Source organism: Vicia villosa, linkage group LG1 (assembly GCF_029867415.1).
Source record: "Vicia villosa cultivar HV-30 ecotype Madison, WI linkage group LG1, Vvil1.0, whole genome shotgun sequence".
Lineage (NCBI taxonomy): Eukaryota > Viridiplantae > Streptophyta > Magnoliopsida > Fabales > Fabaceae > Vicia > Vicia villosa.
The window spans coordinates 228,752,870-228,769,531 of record NC_081180.1 but is presented as its reverse complement, the minus strand read 5'-3'; the positions used below and the strand labels follow the sequence as shown (position 1 = coordinate 228,769,531).

The following is a 16,662-nucleotide window of genomic DNA, read 5'->3' as shown; positions in this document are numbered from 1 at the left end:
GGTATTATCAAATCCGTAGATAAATCCGGAAATAAATCCGCAGGTATTGTCAAATATTTTTTTAAAAAACATAAAAAAAAAATATTAAAAAAAATAATATTTTGAAAAAAATGTAAAAGAAAAATTAATATAATATTACAATGTTCATGTACGGACGGTGAATAGCACCGTCCGTACATGAACAGTGCCGTCCGTACATACGGTGTGGGTGTACACTTTGGTGTACAAATAGCATTATTGTTTTTTTAATTGAACAGTTTGGAAGCTCGGATTAAGCTTTGTAAAGAAAATTAAGCTCTCCCAGCCTGTTAATATATATAAATTAGTAAAATTTAATTTAATTTTTTTTTATAATTAATGTGATAAAATACTTTTAAGTTTTCAATTATAATTTCATTAATAGTTCTTTTTTTATTGTAAGAAGAAGGGATGATGCATCATCCCCCATTGTAAAGAATGGCTGATGGAGCTCAAACTCAAAATCTTGAAGTTCAATACCTCCCATTTTACCACTAGAGCAACTTCTTAGAGTTCCTAATTTGAACTACGTTAGACGAGAATTTTATTTGTCACCTTAAAATTTTATCTGACATTCTCTATTTTTTATTAAAATTTAATTAAAATACATTGACGAAGATTTACACCGTCAATGAATTACAACTATTAATTTGTTGGAAGTGTTTGAATTTTATTTTAATTTTAAAAAAAATAATATATTTGAATGGTTGTGATGCATTGATAGTGTAAAAACTTTTACGCTGACAGTGCATAGCAATTGAACTCTTTTTATTATTTTAGAAATGCCTTTGGTAAAGATGGAACAAATTTTTCAAACAAAATTTTCATAAGAGAAAATGAAATTTTCGATAGTTCTCACGAAATTTTTGATACGTTAAAATTTTCGGTAGTGCATTTGATATTTTTGGTTTATCAAAAACTTTTTGAGTACCGGAAATTTAGTGGTATACTGAAATTTCCGGTAGTGTAATCATTTGGAAATTTTCAACAATCAGGATTTTGCCGACATATTTGGAGGGTTTTGATTTCACCGACAAATTTGTGTGGTTTAGAATGAATCGGCGTTTGTATAAATAGAGGCATATGTTATAGAAAAATACATCTAAAAAAATGTCTCTTCCTCAATTTCTAATTAAGGCAGAAGTGTATTTCAACAGAAACAATCCTCCTACTGAATTCAAGCTTCCAGATGGTGCCACATCTCTTGCCAATTTAACATACAAGTTGATTGAATTACTGCCTACTAATGATAACAGAAGGGTGAGAAAGATCGAGTTTCGTGAAGACTGGTTTAATAGTTATGAAATGGTAAAATACAACTTGATTGAGTTGAAGACCGACGAAGATGTCAAGGCCTTGTGGAAATCATTTTGCCGTAGGATAACTAAAGGTTTGATTGAGTTGGATGCGCAGATAACAAGATTCGTCGACGATATAATGAAGATGTTAAAACGTCCATAATCATCTGGTAGTGCCTAGGTTTTCATGTTTAGTGTTTTTAATTTATGTTTGTTGTACTGTTTGATGCTATGTTTATCTTTGAATCATATAATTCCCAAAATATTATGCAATAATAAGTACGTTGATAAGAAGTCTGCGTCACAAAATTTACATATACATAGGCAAAATATAATAGAAGCAAATTTTAATACACCTACACAGGCCCCCCACAGGCTATGTCGGCTATCCTAGATAATCATGTAAGAACTTCACCATTCGGGTTCATCAAACCCATGAAGTTATATGCAAGAACAACAACCAACTATAGGAGGTTATCCTTGTCCCCTGCGAGAAATGGAGGTGGTGGCGGCGGCACGTCGTCAACCTGTACATCATCATCAGAAACCCTAGCACCAAAAGGTCATGGAACATAAGAAGATCCTACATTCGGTAGTATGAGACGAGGATGTGATATACTGTGATACCATTCCAAGTAACCATCCTTGCACTGTGAAGGATATTGTACCTGGAATGCGCTAACTCTAATCTCACGGGCAGAGCTGATGATGTGGCTCTGAAGAAATAAAAAATTATTTATATGACATCTAACAAATAACTAATAGACTCAAATAACAAAGTAAAAATCAAAAAAGAAATGTTAGTATACTTGTAATAGGCTCAAGTAACCAGCTAGCTATTTGGTCTAAAATTGGGAAGCAACTCTAAATGTCGTGTATAGCATAGTCAACGCCGCCACTCCTCAAGTTCGGTTTGGAGTGTCTAGGCTACTGAACAACCAAAGGTAGAAAAAATCTAGATAAACATCTGACTTATGTGCAAAGAGAGTATATGTCATTAGATGTAGCATGTACGCCTTAGCGTCAGCCTCATACCTCTCTTCCGCCACAAGCTCATCGTACCTATCCCTTAGCCAAGACATTTGAAGGTTCAAGCCTTTGTTAAAGGCAAACTCCTAAAACACTACACCCTAATCAACCTCCCAATCCTCTATACTCCGTGTCAGGGTTGTTCCCTGGTTAATAAGGGGACCAGTGAAGAATGTACCCGCAATGGGAAGATGAAACATCATCCAATGTGATAATCCCCTCCCCAAATGGACGATGAAATGATGATCTCTCAGGGTGCCACCGCTCAACAAAAGCTGACAGGATGGGGGTGTCGAGCATGGTATGTGAGCACTCGGCGACCTCCAGCAGGCTATAGTTAATAACAATACGCCTGACCTGCTTAGTTATCTCCCCTTCTTGGAAGTACTTCAACTTCGAGCCATGGGATGCAACCTTCAGCGTCAGACGCACCTGTAAGAAATAAAATTAATAAAGGAATCAATTAACTTTGAGATAGTCAATCGAGTCATAATGAACAATTTTCTATAAAAGAATATGACATATATACCTTACTCTGTTATATACGGAAGGCGACATGGTCAGCATGACCTGTGAGCACAGACCTATCAGTAGGTCCTCATGAAAAGACTCCATGTGTGAACTGGGGGCTCTGTAGATGCATGTGTCGTGGCGCCTATATCAACATGAGACCCTTCACCAGCCTCCACAAGAACTTGCTCAACCGCCGCAATAGTCTCCTTGTAACACGCCGGTTTTCGCTATTAAATGATTTAGTGTTATTTTGATATTTTGTTGATTTATTGGATGAATTTTCTTTGATGTTATATGATGATTGTGATATCGGAGGGTATGTATCCTTAGAATAGAGGGTAGTGCCTTTGAATTAAAAGTTGCAGAATCAAATAAATATAATTAATTTTGATTATTCACTTGATTTAATTTATTAAAATATTAGATGATTTAATATGATGAAATAAGAATTATTATTGAGGTTTAATAATAATAATAAGAGAGTAAATAGTTAGTGGACCTATGTTGTGTTAGCATGAGAAACAATGGAGGTGTGTTTACTAAGCCCATTAGTGAAATTAAAAGTTAGTAAGGAGTTGAATAAAATAAGAAAGAAAATAGAATGGAAAATAGAGAATTTGGAGAGAACGTGAAAAGGGAAGTTTTTCTTGAAAGAGGAGAAGAGGCACAAAGAGGCTAGGGCAAGGATTCCATTGAAAGAGTTGAGAACTTTCAATCCAAGGTAAGAGTGAGGTTCTAACTCTATAAGATTGGGTATGATGATTTGTATGTAGGAATGAGTTTTGGGCTTTTATTGATAACTTAGGTTTGGAAGGGGAATTATATGAAATTATTAAAATCAATGCATGTTGATAACGATTCTTGTTGCTATGTGTTGTATGGATATTGTATGGCTTATATTTTATGAATTCTGGCTTTGTTGTTGTGTTTCATAAAAATTCATATTTTGACCGTAAAACGAAGAATTTTATGAAATTGATGTATGTTAGTGATGATTCTTGTTGATATATGTTGTATATGTGTTGTAGAACTTATATTGCGTGAATTTTGATGTTGTTGTTGTGTTTCGTAAAAATTCGTATTTTGACCGTAAAACAAAGAATTCTATTAAATTGATGTATGTTAGTGATGATTCTTGTTGATATATGTTGTATATGTGTTGTAGAACTTATATTGCATGAATTTTGATGTTGTTGCTGTGTTTCTAAAAATTCGTATTTTGACCGTAAAATGAATAATTCTATGAAATTGATGTATGTTAGTGATGATTCTTATTGATATATGTTGTATATGTGTTGTAGAACTTATATTGCATGAATTTAGATGTTGTTGTTGTGTTTCATAAAAATTCGTATTTTGACCGTAAAACGAAGAATTCTATGAAATTGATGAAATTGATGTATGTTAGTGATGATTCTTGTTGGTATGTGTTATATATGTGTTGTAGAACTTATATTGCATGAATTTTGATGTTGTTGTTGTTGTGTTTCGTAAAAATTCGTAATTTGACTGTAAAACAAAGAATTCTATGAAATTGATGTATGTTAGTGATGATTCTTGTTGTTATGTGTTGTAGAAGTTATATTGCAAGAATTTTGATGTTGTTGTTGTGTATGTTTGTATGATGATATTTTGCGATGACGAAGAAGTGATGGCCTATGTTGGCGTTTGTTGTAGACTTATGCCAGTGTTGAATTGTTGATGTTATTGTTGTTGCATTTCATAACGTTGTCGCATACATAGTGTAGTAACCTGCCCTAAAAATATAGACTTTTAGAGTCGCCACCTATTCTACCAGGGCGAATAGGAACCCTACGCAGTTAAGAGAATATGGGTAAGTTATTATATTCGGGTCAAGGGAAGGTGTTAGGCACCCTTAACCCTTTCCTAAGGTTTTGAATTTAAAGGCAAGGGTTTATGGCTAAATGTTAAGTTTTATAGCTAAGGAAATGAATAGGGCGAAAAGTGAGATTTGAATGAATTGAGGTTTTGGGGAAGGGGACTCGCCTTGGTTATCCAAGTGCCTACGTACCTCCTTAGGGAGGATCAGAGTCTACGTAGTTCGGGCACAGGGTTGTACGCCTTAGAATTAGTATGAATGTGTTGAAGGTATTTTGAATTACCTTATCGTAGTTTTGAAAATCCGTAGTTTGCAAGGTATTTTGAATTACCTTATCGCAGTGATGAAAATCCGTAGTTTTGTGAAAGAGTGTTTTGATTGGCGTACAACCCTGATTTTAATTTGTTCTATTAATCGCAATGACCAATAGGTTTGATCACCATAATTAACAGATTAATAAGAATTGCTGGCAATTCTAATCGATAGATTCGATTATCACCTTTAGCAAATTGAATGTATTTTAGAATTATTTAATTATTAATTTATCGTTACTCCTAATAATCAATAGGTTTGATTAAAAATAGTAACTAATTGATAAAAAAGAAAATGCTAATCATCGTAACCAATAGAATGGTTAAAACCTTTTAGAAAAATAAACCCTATTTGAATTTAATTAATTAAATAATTAGATAGTTGATTATTACCCACCGCGATCAATTAATTTAATCAAAGCGAAATAATAAATAAATCCTAATACTAATTATACCCTAATTAACTTAATTATAAAAAAAACCCTAAGTTTAAATAAGAACAATTAGAAAAAACCCTAATCCTAATTAGCTTAAAACTAAACTTAATTATTTAAAACTAACCCTAATTAAAAAAACCCAAATCTACTTTTAAATAATTTAGGATTAATTTTAACAATTAAAATGTTAATCCTAACTTAATTAATAAAAATACTAATTGTTAAAAGTTTTTTTTTTAGGGTTTTAAATAAAAATAATAATTGTATAAATAAAAATGAAGCGCTAACTGCGCTACACTCTTCATTTGTTTAATAAACACAATCGTTAATATATCAGACATATGGTAAATAGTAAAGGAAGCGCGCGAAATTCAAAATAGACCAATGGGTACGAGCCACGCTATAATACGGTGAACTGAATTTTTATCGAAATATCGCGGTTAAGCAAGAGTCGCCACCGACTTTTATTTTATCCAAATTAACAGAAAGGCTAAAAGAACAGGAAAAACCTTTTAAATAAAAACTGAGTTCGGGGGGTAATTTATGCAAAGGGAAGGTGTAAGGCACCCTTTGCATCCATGGTTATCCATGGGCTCTTAATTGTTTTGCTCGTTTGAAAAGAAATGTAGAAGAAGAGAATACGGACTTTAGCTCGTAAATGAGCGTAGCCATATGAAAAGTTTATGAAAAAAGAGTGTAGAAAAAGATTTTAGCCAGAGCAAGGCAATTAGGGGAAATTACCTTAATATTTGTAGAAAAGTTGTTTTAGCCTTTCAGGGCTATCCTGCCATAGGAGGGCAAGGAAGTCCTTTGATTTGGAGGTTAAAGGGTCGTCGCATTATCGTTCGTCATAAGACTGTCCCATGCCCTAGAGAGGCAGGTAGTCTAAGGGAAGGATCTGAATAGCCTTTCGTTTAGGCAACCAGAGGATACCTCAGCCCTTCGTAGGCAACTTCCGAGGGACGAGATCATATTTAGTGTATCGAAGGCAGCATCATTAGGGACTTATGATCTTTGCATTAGTCGAGGAAACATGGCTGAGGTATCCTCGTATTCGAGGGACATGGCTATTCTGCAAAAAAAACACAAGGCAACAAGGCAACAGGCAGCAAGAGAGGTTACCAAAAAAGTGTGCGTGGGTGCAACAATCACGTGATTAATTTAGAAATTATCTTATAATTAGTTATTCTAATTTGATTAACAGGCTTGCACTCCCTAGGATTACTAACCACGCAATAATATGGGGAAGGGGAAAAAGAAACCAGCGGATCAATAGTGCAATAGGTTTGACACAAATAATAATCAAAACAAAAAAACAAAGGAGGTTAGATTTTAGGGTTACCGACTATTGAGCTTTGACGGTTGGCAAACCCTGAAAATTGGAAAAGGGAGAAATAAACAGAAAGTAGTGAGTGTATGGCTAATTCAATGATAATTAAGGCTAACTCTAATTTGATGAAAGAAACAAAATAAAATAGAATGAATATTTAAAAATAACATGAAATAGGACTTAGCTTTTGATTTGATCTGATATGGTTTGTAGTCGGAGGTAGCCTGTGTCTGAAAATTGCCCTGAAAAGAATGCACAAAGAAATATTTTTTCAGTGTATGTGTGATCTCCGTAATCCCTGATTAGGGCACAAGTTAACCCTAGTTAACAGAACAAATAAAACCAAACTAATTAAATCGGCAAAAGATAAAATTTTAATTAAATAGCCTGACCCTGATAACTTGATTAATTAATGAAAACATTAACCTAATTTTAACCAATTAAACAACTGAATTAAATTAATTAAATATTTAAACATTATTTAATAATTAAATCAAAGTAATCATTATAGAATAACTATTATTAAAAATAAAATGATTATAATTTTATATGAAAAAGAAAAAAAGAAATTGAAAGTAGTTTTTATATGAAAGATAAATTATATATAATTATTGTTGACAAAATAATAATAAAAAATAAATAAAAAAAACTAGAAAACTCAGCTTGTGATTCGGTGTGGCGAGGCTGTGTAGGTCTATGATGTGCCCACGCGTTAGGAGACGTTGGATTTGCAATAGAAGAGATCCTGGGGCTGGTGGCTTGAGGCTGCATCGTAGCTCTCTCCATATGATATGCACCGGATCTGGACTTTTGCCACTATATGAAGGAAAAAAGGAAAAAAAACAAAAAACTCGTTGGATGCTGGGATCGAACCCAGCTCCCTATAGTCTCAGGCCTCATTTCAAGCCAAACGCTCTAGCAGTTTTTTCTGTTAGTAAACTGGATACTAAAAGTAATATAGGAAATATATTGACTCAAATAATTCAAACAAAAACTTGGCGCCGCTGCACTGTTCATCATCATCCTTAAACAACTCCGGCCCTGCGAATTCCGAGATTGAACAGGATGCAATATAAATAAGTTATGAGACCATGAATCGATTAGAATTGGCCCCCTGAACGCAGCCATGTCCTCGGTTTCGCCCAATTTTGCTTCAATCAAAGAAACCTAATTTGAAAGCTTTAAACCCTAGTAATGGCATGTTCTTGTATATGCATCCAAACACGAATTAAATTGTACAGGAAGTTTTCAATCATTCTCACGATCAAGAATATATGCTCACATGTTGTTTATGATGCCGGTATACGCATAATCAAATTGAAACAAAATTGGACAAAAACGTGACTTACAGAGACCGGTTCTTGGTGTTTCAGGGGATGATGACGATCCCCATAGCTCTAGAACACCGTGAGGAATCGTTTGGGATGCTTGAAACAACCTGAAATCGTCTCAAACTCTGACTGCTACTTCACTTTGGAGCAACGGTTTTTTGATCTATGAATATGGTTCTTCTGCCAAATTTTTCTCCTCTTTTCCAATATGAATAATTTGTGTATATATAAGACATGGAACTAGGGCAACACAATTGAATCCAATCTTATTGAATCAAGAGATTGGCTTTTGATGAAAATTTGATTTCAAATCTTTCTAAAATTGGCCAATATTTGATTCAATTTCTCCCACTCCAATTTGCACAAATTTTGAATGATTGTGAGGTATAATTGCTGATTGGAATCAAGTGGAAATAGAATTAAAACAAATCCTTTTAATATTTTCCTCATTATTTGATTTATATTATATTTTCATGAATTAAATTCAATAAAAATATGAATATTAAATCAAAAATTTCGTGGCCTTGGATATGGGGCCCTAAATATCATGAGGATAAAGATTGGATCTTAGAAACTTGAGCTCATTTGCAAAGAAATTCGTTTTGAGGCCTTTTTCCTCACACTTTTTCCTTTAAAATGATCCAACTTTGACAAGGCATATCTCCCTCAATTTTTAAGATATGGAGGAGTTCTAGGACTTTTTGAAAACCTCAAGATGTCCTCTATAAGCCACTTTGGAAGCTTTTTTTCTTTTGAAGATTTTATCTTGATGATATTGGCTTTGACAAAAAACTGCTTTTGGTTGACTTCCAAAAAGGACCTGTAATGTTTTGATCCATATCTCTCAAATGAAGCATTTTTAGACTTAACTTGTGAGAGACAAATTTGTAGAGAATTCAATTTCCTTCAAATTGAGCTTTGGATGGAAAATTTATGATGTTCCATGTAGGAGTTATGGCTGGTCAAAGTTCCGTTGACTTTCTCCTATGAAAACCCTAATTTAGAAACTTCTGGAATTGTTGATTTCTGGTCTTTCCTTGATGAAACATGATCAATTCTTGATGAAATGGTGAATGATACTTCAATATGAGGATGTTGACAAAAAATCAGGAGTTTCGACTGTACTTTGACCACAATTGACTTTTAGGTCAAACCAGTCGACTATTGACTTTCTGAGCAATTGAGTGATCAATCTTTTGAATTGAGACCTGAAATTTGTCATGGAGATAATGTGGGATATCATAGACCACATGGGATACTTTGGAGCCTTTAGTTCATTGGTTTTCCCTTAAAACAACAAAACCCTAATTCTTTGAATCTTGTTTAGGAGGGGGTGTCTTGAGCTTTGTACCTCAATTTGAATTTGAATAGGAGAAATAGTATGGGCAAATTTTGGGGTATGACAGCTGCCCCTGTTCAATCTTCTTAAACCTGAAGATGTAGATTGGCATGTGTGCCTGTTGGAATCTGAAGGTGGAAGAGGATTGAACACTAGAATACCAAGAAATTTGCCCTGGATGATATAAGGACTTTTTCGGAGATGGGCTTAAAGATGCCATCCAGGCAGAATATTGTCGGAGATGGGCTTTAAAGATGCCATCCAGGCGGAATATTGTCGGAGGTGGGTTTAAGGATGCCATCCAGCTTGATAGAATTGATATTCAAAATACGTCGTACGTTAGACCGTATCTGAAGGATATACTTCGGATGAGTTGTACGTTAGACTAGAGGATGGGTCGTGCGTTAGACCGGATCCAATTTGCATCGGTAGATGTCTGGAAAGCAGTGTGTTAGGCTGCAGGATGAGTCGTGCGTTAGACTGAATCCAATTTGCATTGAGAAGTATTTGTTGGAGGTCGATCATGCCAGCACTGTTCATAGTGACAGAATTAGATCTAAGTCTCTTGATTATCTTTGAACTATTCATGGAGAATACCCGAAACTAAGTATCAGAACTAAATCATTGTCTTGATTATCTCTGAACTATCTTCGAAGAATACCCTGAAATAATTATCAAAATTAAATCTCTGTTTTGATTATCTCTGAACTATCTCTAGAGAATACCCAGAACTAAGTATCAGAATTAAATCTCGGTCTTGATTATCTCTGAACTATCTTTAGAAGATATCCAAAATTAAGTATCCGAATTAAATCTCTGTCTTGATTATCTCTGAACTATCTCTGGAGAATACCCGGAATTAAGTATCCGAATTAAATCTCTGTCTTGATTATCTCTGAACTATCTTTGGAAGATATCCAAAATTAAGTATCAAAATTAAATCTCTGTCTTGATTATCTCTGAACTATCTTTGGAGGATATCCAACATTAAGTATCAGAATTAAATATCGGTCTTGATTATCTCTGAACTATCTTTGGAAGATATCCAAAATTAAGTATCAGAATTAAATCTCTGTCTTGATTATCTCTGAACTATCTCTGGAGAATACCGGGAATTAAGTATCAGAATTAAATCTCTGTCTTGATTATCTCTGAACTATCTTTGGAAGATATCCAAAATTAAGTATCAGAATTAAATCTCTGTCTTGATTATCTCTGAACTATCTTTGGAGGATATCCAACATTAAGTATCAGAATTAAATCACTGTCTTGATTATCTCTGAACTATCTTTGGAAGATATCCAGAATTAAGTATCAGAATTAAATCTCTGTCTTGAATGAGCGTCAGAATTAAATCGTTGACTTGATTATCTCTGCACTATATCTAGAAGACAATGTTTATTTGATTGTAGAAATAGACTGAAAAAGAAACATTAGTTTTATGCAATGTCGTGATGCATGCATTGTAATTTTTGAAATGAATGAGAGTGTTATGCATATGCAATGAGGCGTATGTATGTTATGTATGAATTTACTATGATATATGATGTATGAACATGATTTATGCTATTTTGAGTATCTTGATTGAGAAAATAAATCTCCAGGTCATTGTGACTCTGATGCCTGATCTTGTTTTGAAGATACACAGTTGGGGATTTTTGGCCTTTGCTTGGGGATGAGAGCCATTTGAATGATTGATCTTGATGTACCCTGACTGGGGATAAGAGAGACGGATAACTTTGTTTGGAGAAGAGAAAAGAGTCGGGGAATCGGCAGTGTCGAAGATGTAAACTCCGTTGAGGAACTAAGTCTCTGTGGGATGAGAACATTTGAAGGTATCTTCTTAATGATTACTCTGTGGGGATATGCTCCTGTGAAACCGGTTTTGTGGGAAGACATGAATGCTTTGAATATTGCCCCCAGTGATTTATAGTTCTTGCTATTCCTGGACTTGTATAGATTTTCCCCTGCTAGTAGGGACTTTGGAAAGATTCTCCTTGCGAGGACTTTATGAGATGTGCACTATGGGCGACATGCCCCAAGTAATCATAGGCCCATGACAATGTCCCATGTTGATTGGGAAGTAGTTTGAAACCCACTTGGGTGCATGCTCCTGAATGTTGATGCTTCTAAGAGATTTTTGAAGCTTGACCTGATTATCCCAAATTGATCGGGAAATAGTTGGAAACCCACTTGGGATGTATGCCTTTGATTATGCGGCATTTGAGATATTCTTGGAATTTTGACCTGATTGCCCCAGATTGATTGGACAAAACACGTCGTGCCCCTTGTATACGTAGGAGACATTGCTTCTGGAGTGGTCTTGTCTATCGGGATAACTGTTAGTCACTAGTCATACCATGTGCAAATGCTTTCTGATGCTAACATTCGAAATTATGTAGCAAAATATGTTTAATAATGAATTCATGAGATGCAATGCATACGTCTGTCTTGAGTTTTTTGAAGAACATTAAAACGGGAGATGTAAAACTGTGATGTTTATAAAAACGGGATGTTTGTAAAAACAAGATACCAACTCAGCATTTGTGGTAAACCTTAAGGAGTCAGGATACCTTTTTGGTGACAATATGCTTTCGAACTAACCATGCTTCAGTTAGGACTTTCAAGGGTTGTAACGTGGCTTGGTTCACGGTTTAAGAAAAAAAAGGATAATGGCTCAAATTTATTTGTACCCCTCCCCATCTTCGTGATGTTCTTCGATCCTATGCTCAGTTAACTTTGCGTTTCATCTTTAGCAAACCTTGAAGTGTTAACATTGATATTTGATGGTGGTTGAAGCACCAGAAGTTTATTTGGAAAGTCAATCATCCTTCTTTGTAATTCTTTTTGCTTTGGTCGAGGATTTGTAGTGACTGTCATACCCCAAATTTGTCCTACCCATTATTTATAACTGGCTTATACTTCCCATTTCATCTGCATACCTTCATTAGGGCATTTGCATGGTCTTGCATCCATTCATTAAATAAAACATCTAAAAGCATGGGATCCAGGATCATGGAGCAAACTGGGGTCTCACGTAGGCCTGGTACAAGCTTATTCATTTTCTCAAAAGGATGCTTGATGTTGGATCAGAAGATAATGATTGGTTCAGTCCTTGAAAAACACTTGATCAGAGGGTTTCTAATTACAAGAGGTTATCGGTTGGGAGCATTAATTCATTTGGATGAATTAGTTATACTACAAGCATTGGTCCATTCAAAGCGTTTCCATCACAGGCTATTGACCTAATTCATCTAAGTGGATTGTGTTACAAGTCGTCGATTAAAGGATCTCATTTCTGTTGCAAATCATGGGTTTGATGTCGTTCGAAATATTAAAGTGCAAAGTCTGGGAAATGAGAATCAAATTTCAGGAAATGGAAGAAGAAACATTTGCTCCATTATCTAGAAATGTCAAAGTACAAGAGAAATCAAAGTCTATATGTCAACACTTTCTTTACATTGATCAAGTTCATTATACAAAAAAAAGAGGAGTAAATTACATTGAAAAAAAATACATTCTAGAATTGTTGACTATTGACCTTTTGGACCCATCTACTCAATTGGACATCTTAAACCTATTTCTCTTCATTTCTTCAATCCTCCAAGCTGATACACACCAATCTTCATCATATATCAAGCTAATACCCTGGTTTCTAGCAATTTTGGGAACCGATTCTAGCATTTAACCTTGCAACTGAACCATAAGAAACCGGTCCTCTGCCAAAAAACCACAATTCTGTTGCATAAAATCATCAAGCTGACAGCTTCGCGGAAACAGTCTCTGCACCATTCAAACTCAGCCCATGTAAATGCAACAAGCTGCCACGCAAACTAGCCGCTGCACTTCACCATAAAACCTGCATACATTCACAGTTCATCCACAACAAAATCAAAATCAGTTTATTCATAACATCTATGCAGCATACATTCAATACATACAACCATCACTATTCAAATGATTAAGGCATACACACAAAAAAACCAGCCCCATATCATATACCATACACATATTAACCTACTGACTTCATTAAAACAATTCACATCATTCACACAGTTCAAAACCACATTCAAGTTAATCATCATCATCATCTGGCAGCATCATCTATAGTACATACAATAAATTCTGCACATTCAAATTCACTATAGGAAAAAAACATGAAAGCCTGCATACAGAACTCAGAACAAAAGCAAAATGAAAAGCCCTATCCAATTCAAACACCCATCTCCTAGTATACATTATGTTCAAACTCATACGGTTACGAGATATCGTACCATTACCTTCATCACATCTCCAAGGCACATCATCACTGCAAAGAGGTGCCGACAGTTGCGGGATGCCCTTCAGTTTATTGGACTTGCCTCAAAAACCCTGCAGCATTCAAAATAAATCAGAACAGACCCACACAAGTTCTAAACCAAAACTACCAAGCATTGTCGTACCTACCACCGATACATCAAAACTGCCGGCACTCGGTAAACTGCAGCATTCTATAACCCGCGCCCTGCATATAAAAAAAATCTGAGTTCACAAAGGGCAGCTAACGGAAAACTAACTTTTGACTAGTCTATAACAAATCCTAACAACCTAGTACAAATCTCTAACCTATTCTAACCGATTCATAACAGATTTCTAATTACCCTAACAACCTCCAAAAAACAGTTACACAACTCCTAACAGATTAACAGAAGAAGAGAAGGGAAGTTGCCTCAGAAATTCAATCTCCCCCACTTCTATAAAATCAGAGCTTGCTTCATCATTTGGCTCTCTCGACTCATTCTCCATTTTTTCTTCACGCTCATTCATCATCCTCCACCATTTCTCATTCTTCATCTTCACTTCTTCACCATAACCATGCCCTCCATAATCTTCTTCAACCTTCTCCTACAATCACTCTCTTCACACTGAAACTCTAATCAACAGAGCTAAACTCCAGAAATCACATTCAACTTCAATCTCTTAGCACACTCTCAAACGCACCAAGAACTCAACAACACACTCATCAGAAGAACGCCAAAAGAAGAAGAAGGGGAATAGATGGAGAAGGATCATAAGATAGAGAACGAGTAAGAGAAGGTTACCGGAGATGAAGTAGTTAGCCTCTGGTATTTTCTTTTTTCATTGAGCGACTCCAAGAACCTCCGGCACCGGTAAGTTTCCCTTTCCTTCATGCTTGCACATTATGGCCCAATCTCCAATGCTATGATGTGCGTCTTGCTGTGTTGAATAAGAGCCCCAAAGCATCTTTGTCGATTTCGCATTCATTGCCGTTTAATCTCGTTTTGCTAGATCTAGGGTCTCCGTTGTGGTTTAGGTTAGTGAGAATTGAGAGGAAACCTGAGATTTTAAGTTTGAGGTTGGGATAGAGGGCGAAGAGAGGGGTAGAACGAGGATGCTATTGTGAGGTTAGGTGAGCTCTGCCGCCTCCGGCGCGGCGGAGCGATTTCCGGCGAAGGAGAAGGTAATATGAGAAGAAGAGAGGTTCTGAATGGGAATCGTCACACGAACTAACCCTATTTCTTATTTCTTTTTTTTATTTTATTTTTTATATTTTACTAATTACTTGTTTTTTATTATTATGTTGTTAATGTGGATCGAACAACAAGTGTTGGGCCTGATTGCTCAGTACACCTCCCGTGGCCCGGCGCAACACGTTTTTATCACTAAGGAAATCTACAACAAAAACCCCATTGAGCCATTCCCCATGGGCCTGCGCCCGAGTTCTACATGCACCCTATTTTTAACTTAGCACCCCCTGACTCACATATTTTTTCTTATTAGAATTTAAGGTTTTTGACATAGTTTTATTCAATTTTTTTTAGGTAATAATCGATAAAACTTGTTAGGATTTTTAGGTAATTGTTGACATTAATTTTCCCACAAAACTCATAAAAAATAGTAGTATTTTTTAGGTTAAGTTTTGCACTAATGTTTGAATTGCTTTTGTATCATTTACATGTTAATTTTTGTATAATTGTTGTGAGTTTGCTGGTTAGCTTTTGGCCATATTTTTGGCCTATTTTGTTAATATCATTTCAGTGCTCCTTTTAGAATTTGGTCACCATGTTAACTTTAGGCTAGACATCCCTTTGTACATAAAACAATAACTATTAGGTTAGAATGATTCTTAGGCTAGTCCCCCCATTTCATTTCTTTTTCTTTTCAACTTTTAAAATACTTAATAAATACCGACAAGGATCATACCGTTACTATTTTTCATAGTAGGAAGGAAATGATTGGGGCGTAGGCCCCGATGTATGTTCTTTTCTACTTAGCGGAAAAGAAATGATTGAGGTGTGAGGCCTCGGTGTATTTCTTAACCGCTATTTAGAGAAACGATTGTGGCGTAGGCCTCGATGTGCATTCTCTAAATATTCACACAAAAAAAACTTCTTTTTGTATTTCTTTTCTACTTAGCGGAACAGAAATGATTGAGGTGTGAGGCCTCGGTGTATTTCTTAGTCGCTATTTAGAGAAACGATTAAGGTGTAGGCCTTAATGCGCATTCTCTAAATACTCAAAAAACAAAAACTCCTTTTGGTATGATCTAAGTCACAAATAAATCCCCTTAAAAACACACCAACCAAAAACACTTAAAACACTTAATAAATGTTCAGATTTAAAACAAAGTAAGGAAGTGATGCGAAGCCTTGTAGTGGGTTTTCGTCATCATGGAATTACCCTAAAAGATACAAACCAATCTCTCTTTTTCTTCTTTCTAAGGGCAATGTTATTTCCGCTCGAACGCATCGTAGGTCGTCCCCTTATGCAAGAGCGCGAACGATAACTCCGCCCAACTAAAAAACACAAAAACAAACAGAAACATGTGAGCCGAGCTACGGTAACTCTGATTCCTGAAAAGGATACGTAGGCAGCGGGGTAGGGCCCGTGCGAGTACAATTCTTTATTTTCCCTACATTTTGCATTCATTTGCATATAGGTAGACATAGTACACACCCTTTTGATAGAAACAAACATAGGTGGATACCATCGAGTACGATGGGCGTGAGGGGTGCTAATACCTTCCCCTTGCGTAACTGACTCCCGTACCTAGATTCTCTGGTCGCAAGACCCTGTTCTTATCCTTTCCTAGGTTTTCTAATATTCCTTTCCCTTATGGGATAAATATATTGGTGGCGACTCTGTTCCTTTTTCGCGAGCGTGCGACAGCTGGCGACTCTGCTGGGGATGTGATAGACCTGTGCTGGTCCATTCT

The 16,662-nt window shown here is 35.6% G+C and overlaps 1 protein-coding gene across 1 annotated transcript; it reads left to right on the top strand.

The window, feature by feature from the left end:
• The first annotated feature begins 1,128 nt into the window (after positions 1-1,128).
• On the top strand, positions 1,129-1,479 carry LOC131596250 (uncharacterized). Its single transcript, XM_058868857.1, has one exon. It carries the CDS (start codon positions 1,129-1,131, stop codon positions 1,477-1,479), a length of 351 nt encoding a protein of 116 aa, XP_058724840.1.
• The last annotated feature ends 15,183 nt before the right edge of the window (positions 1,480-16,662 follow it).

What these genes read in the sequence shown, in the direction of transcription:
- LOC131596250 (XM_058868857.1), top strand. Translation starts at nt 1,129, where the DNA reads ATGTCTCTTCCTCAATTTCTAATTAAGGCAGAAGTGTATTTCAACAGA.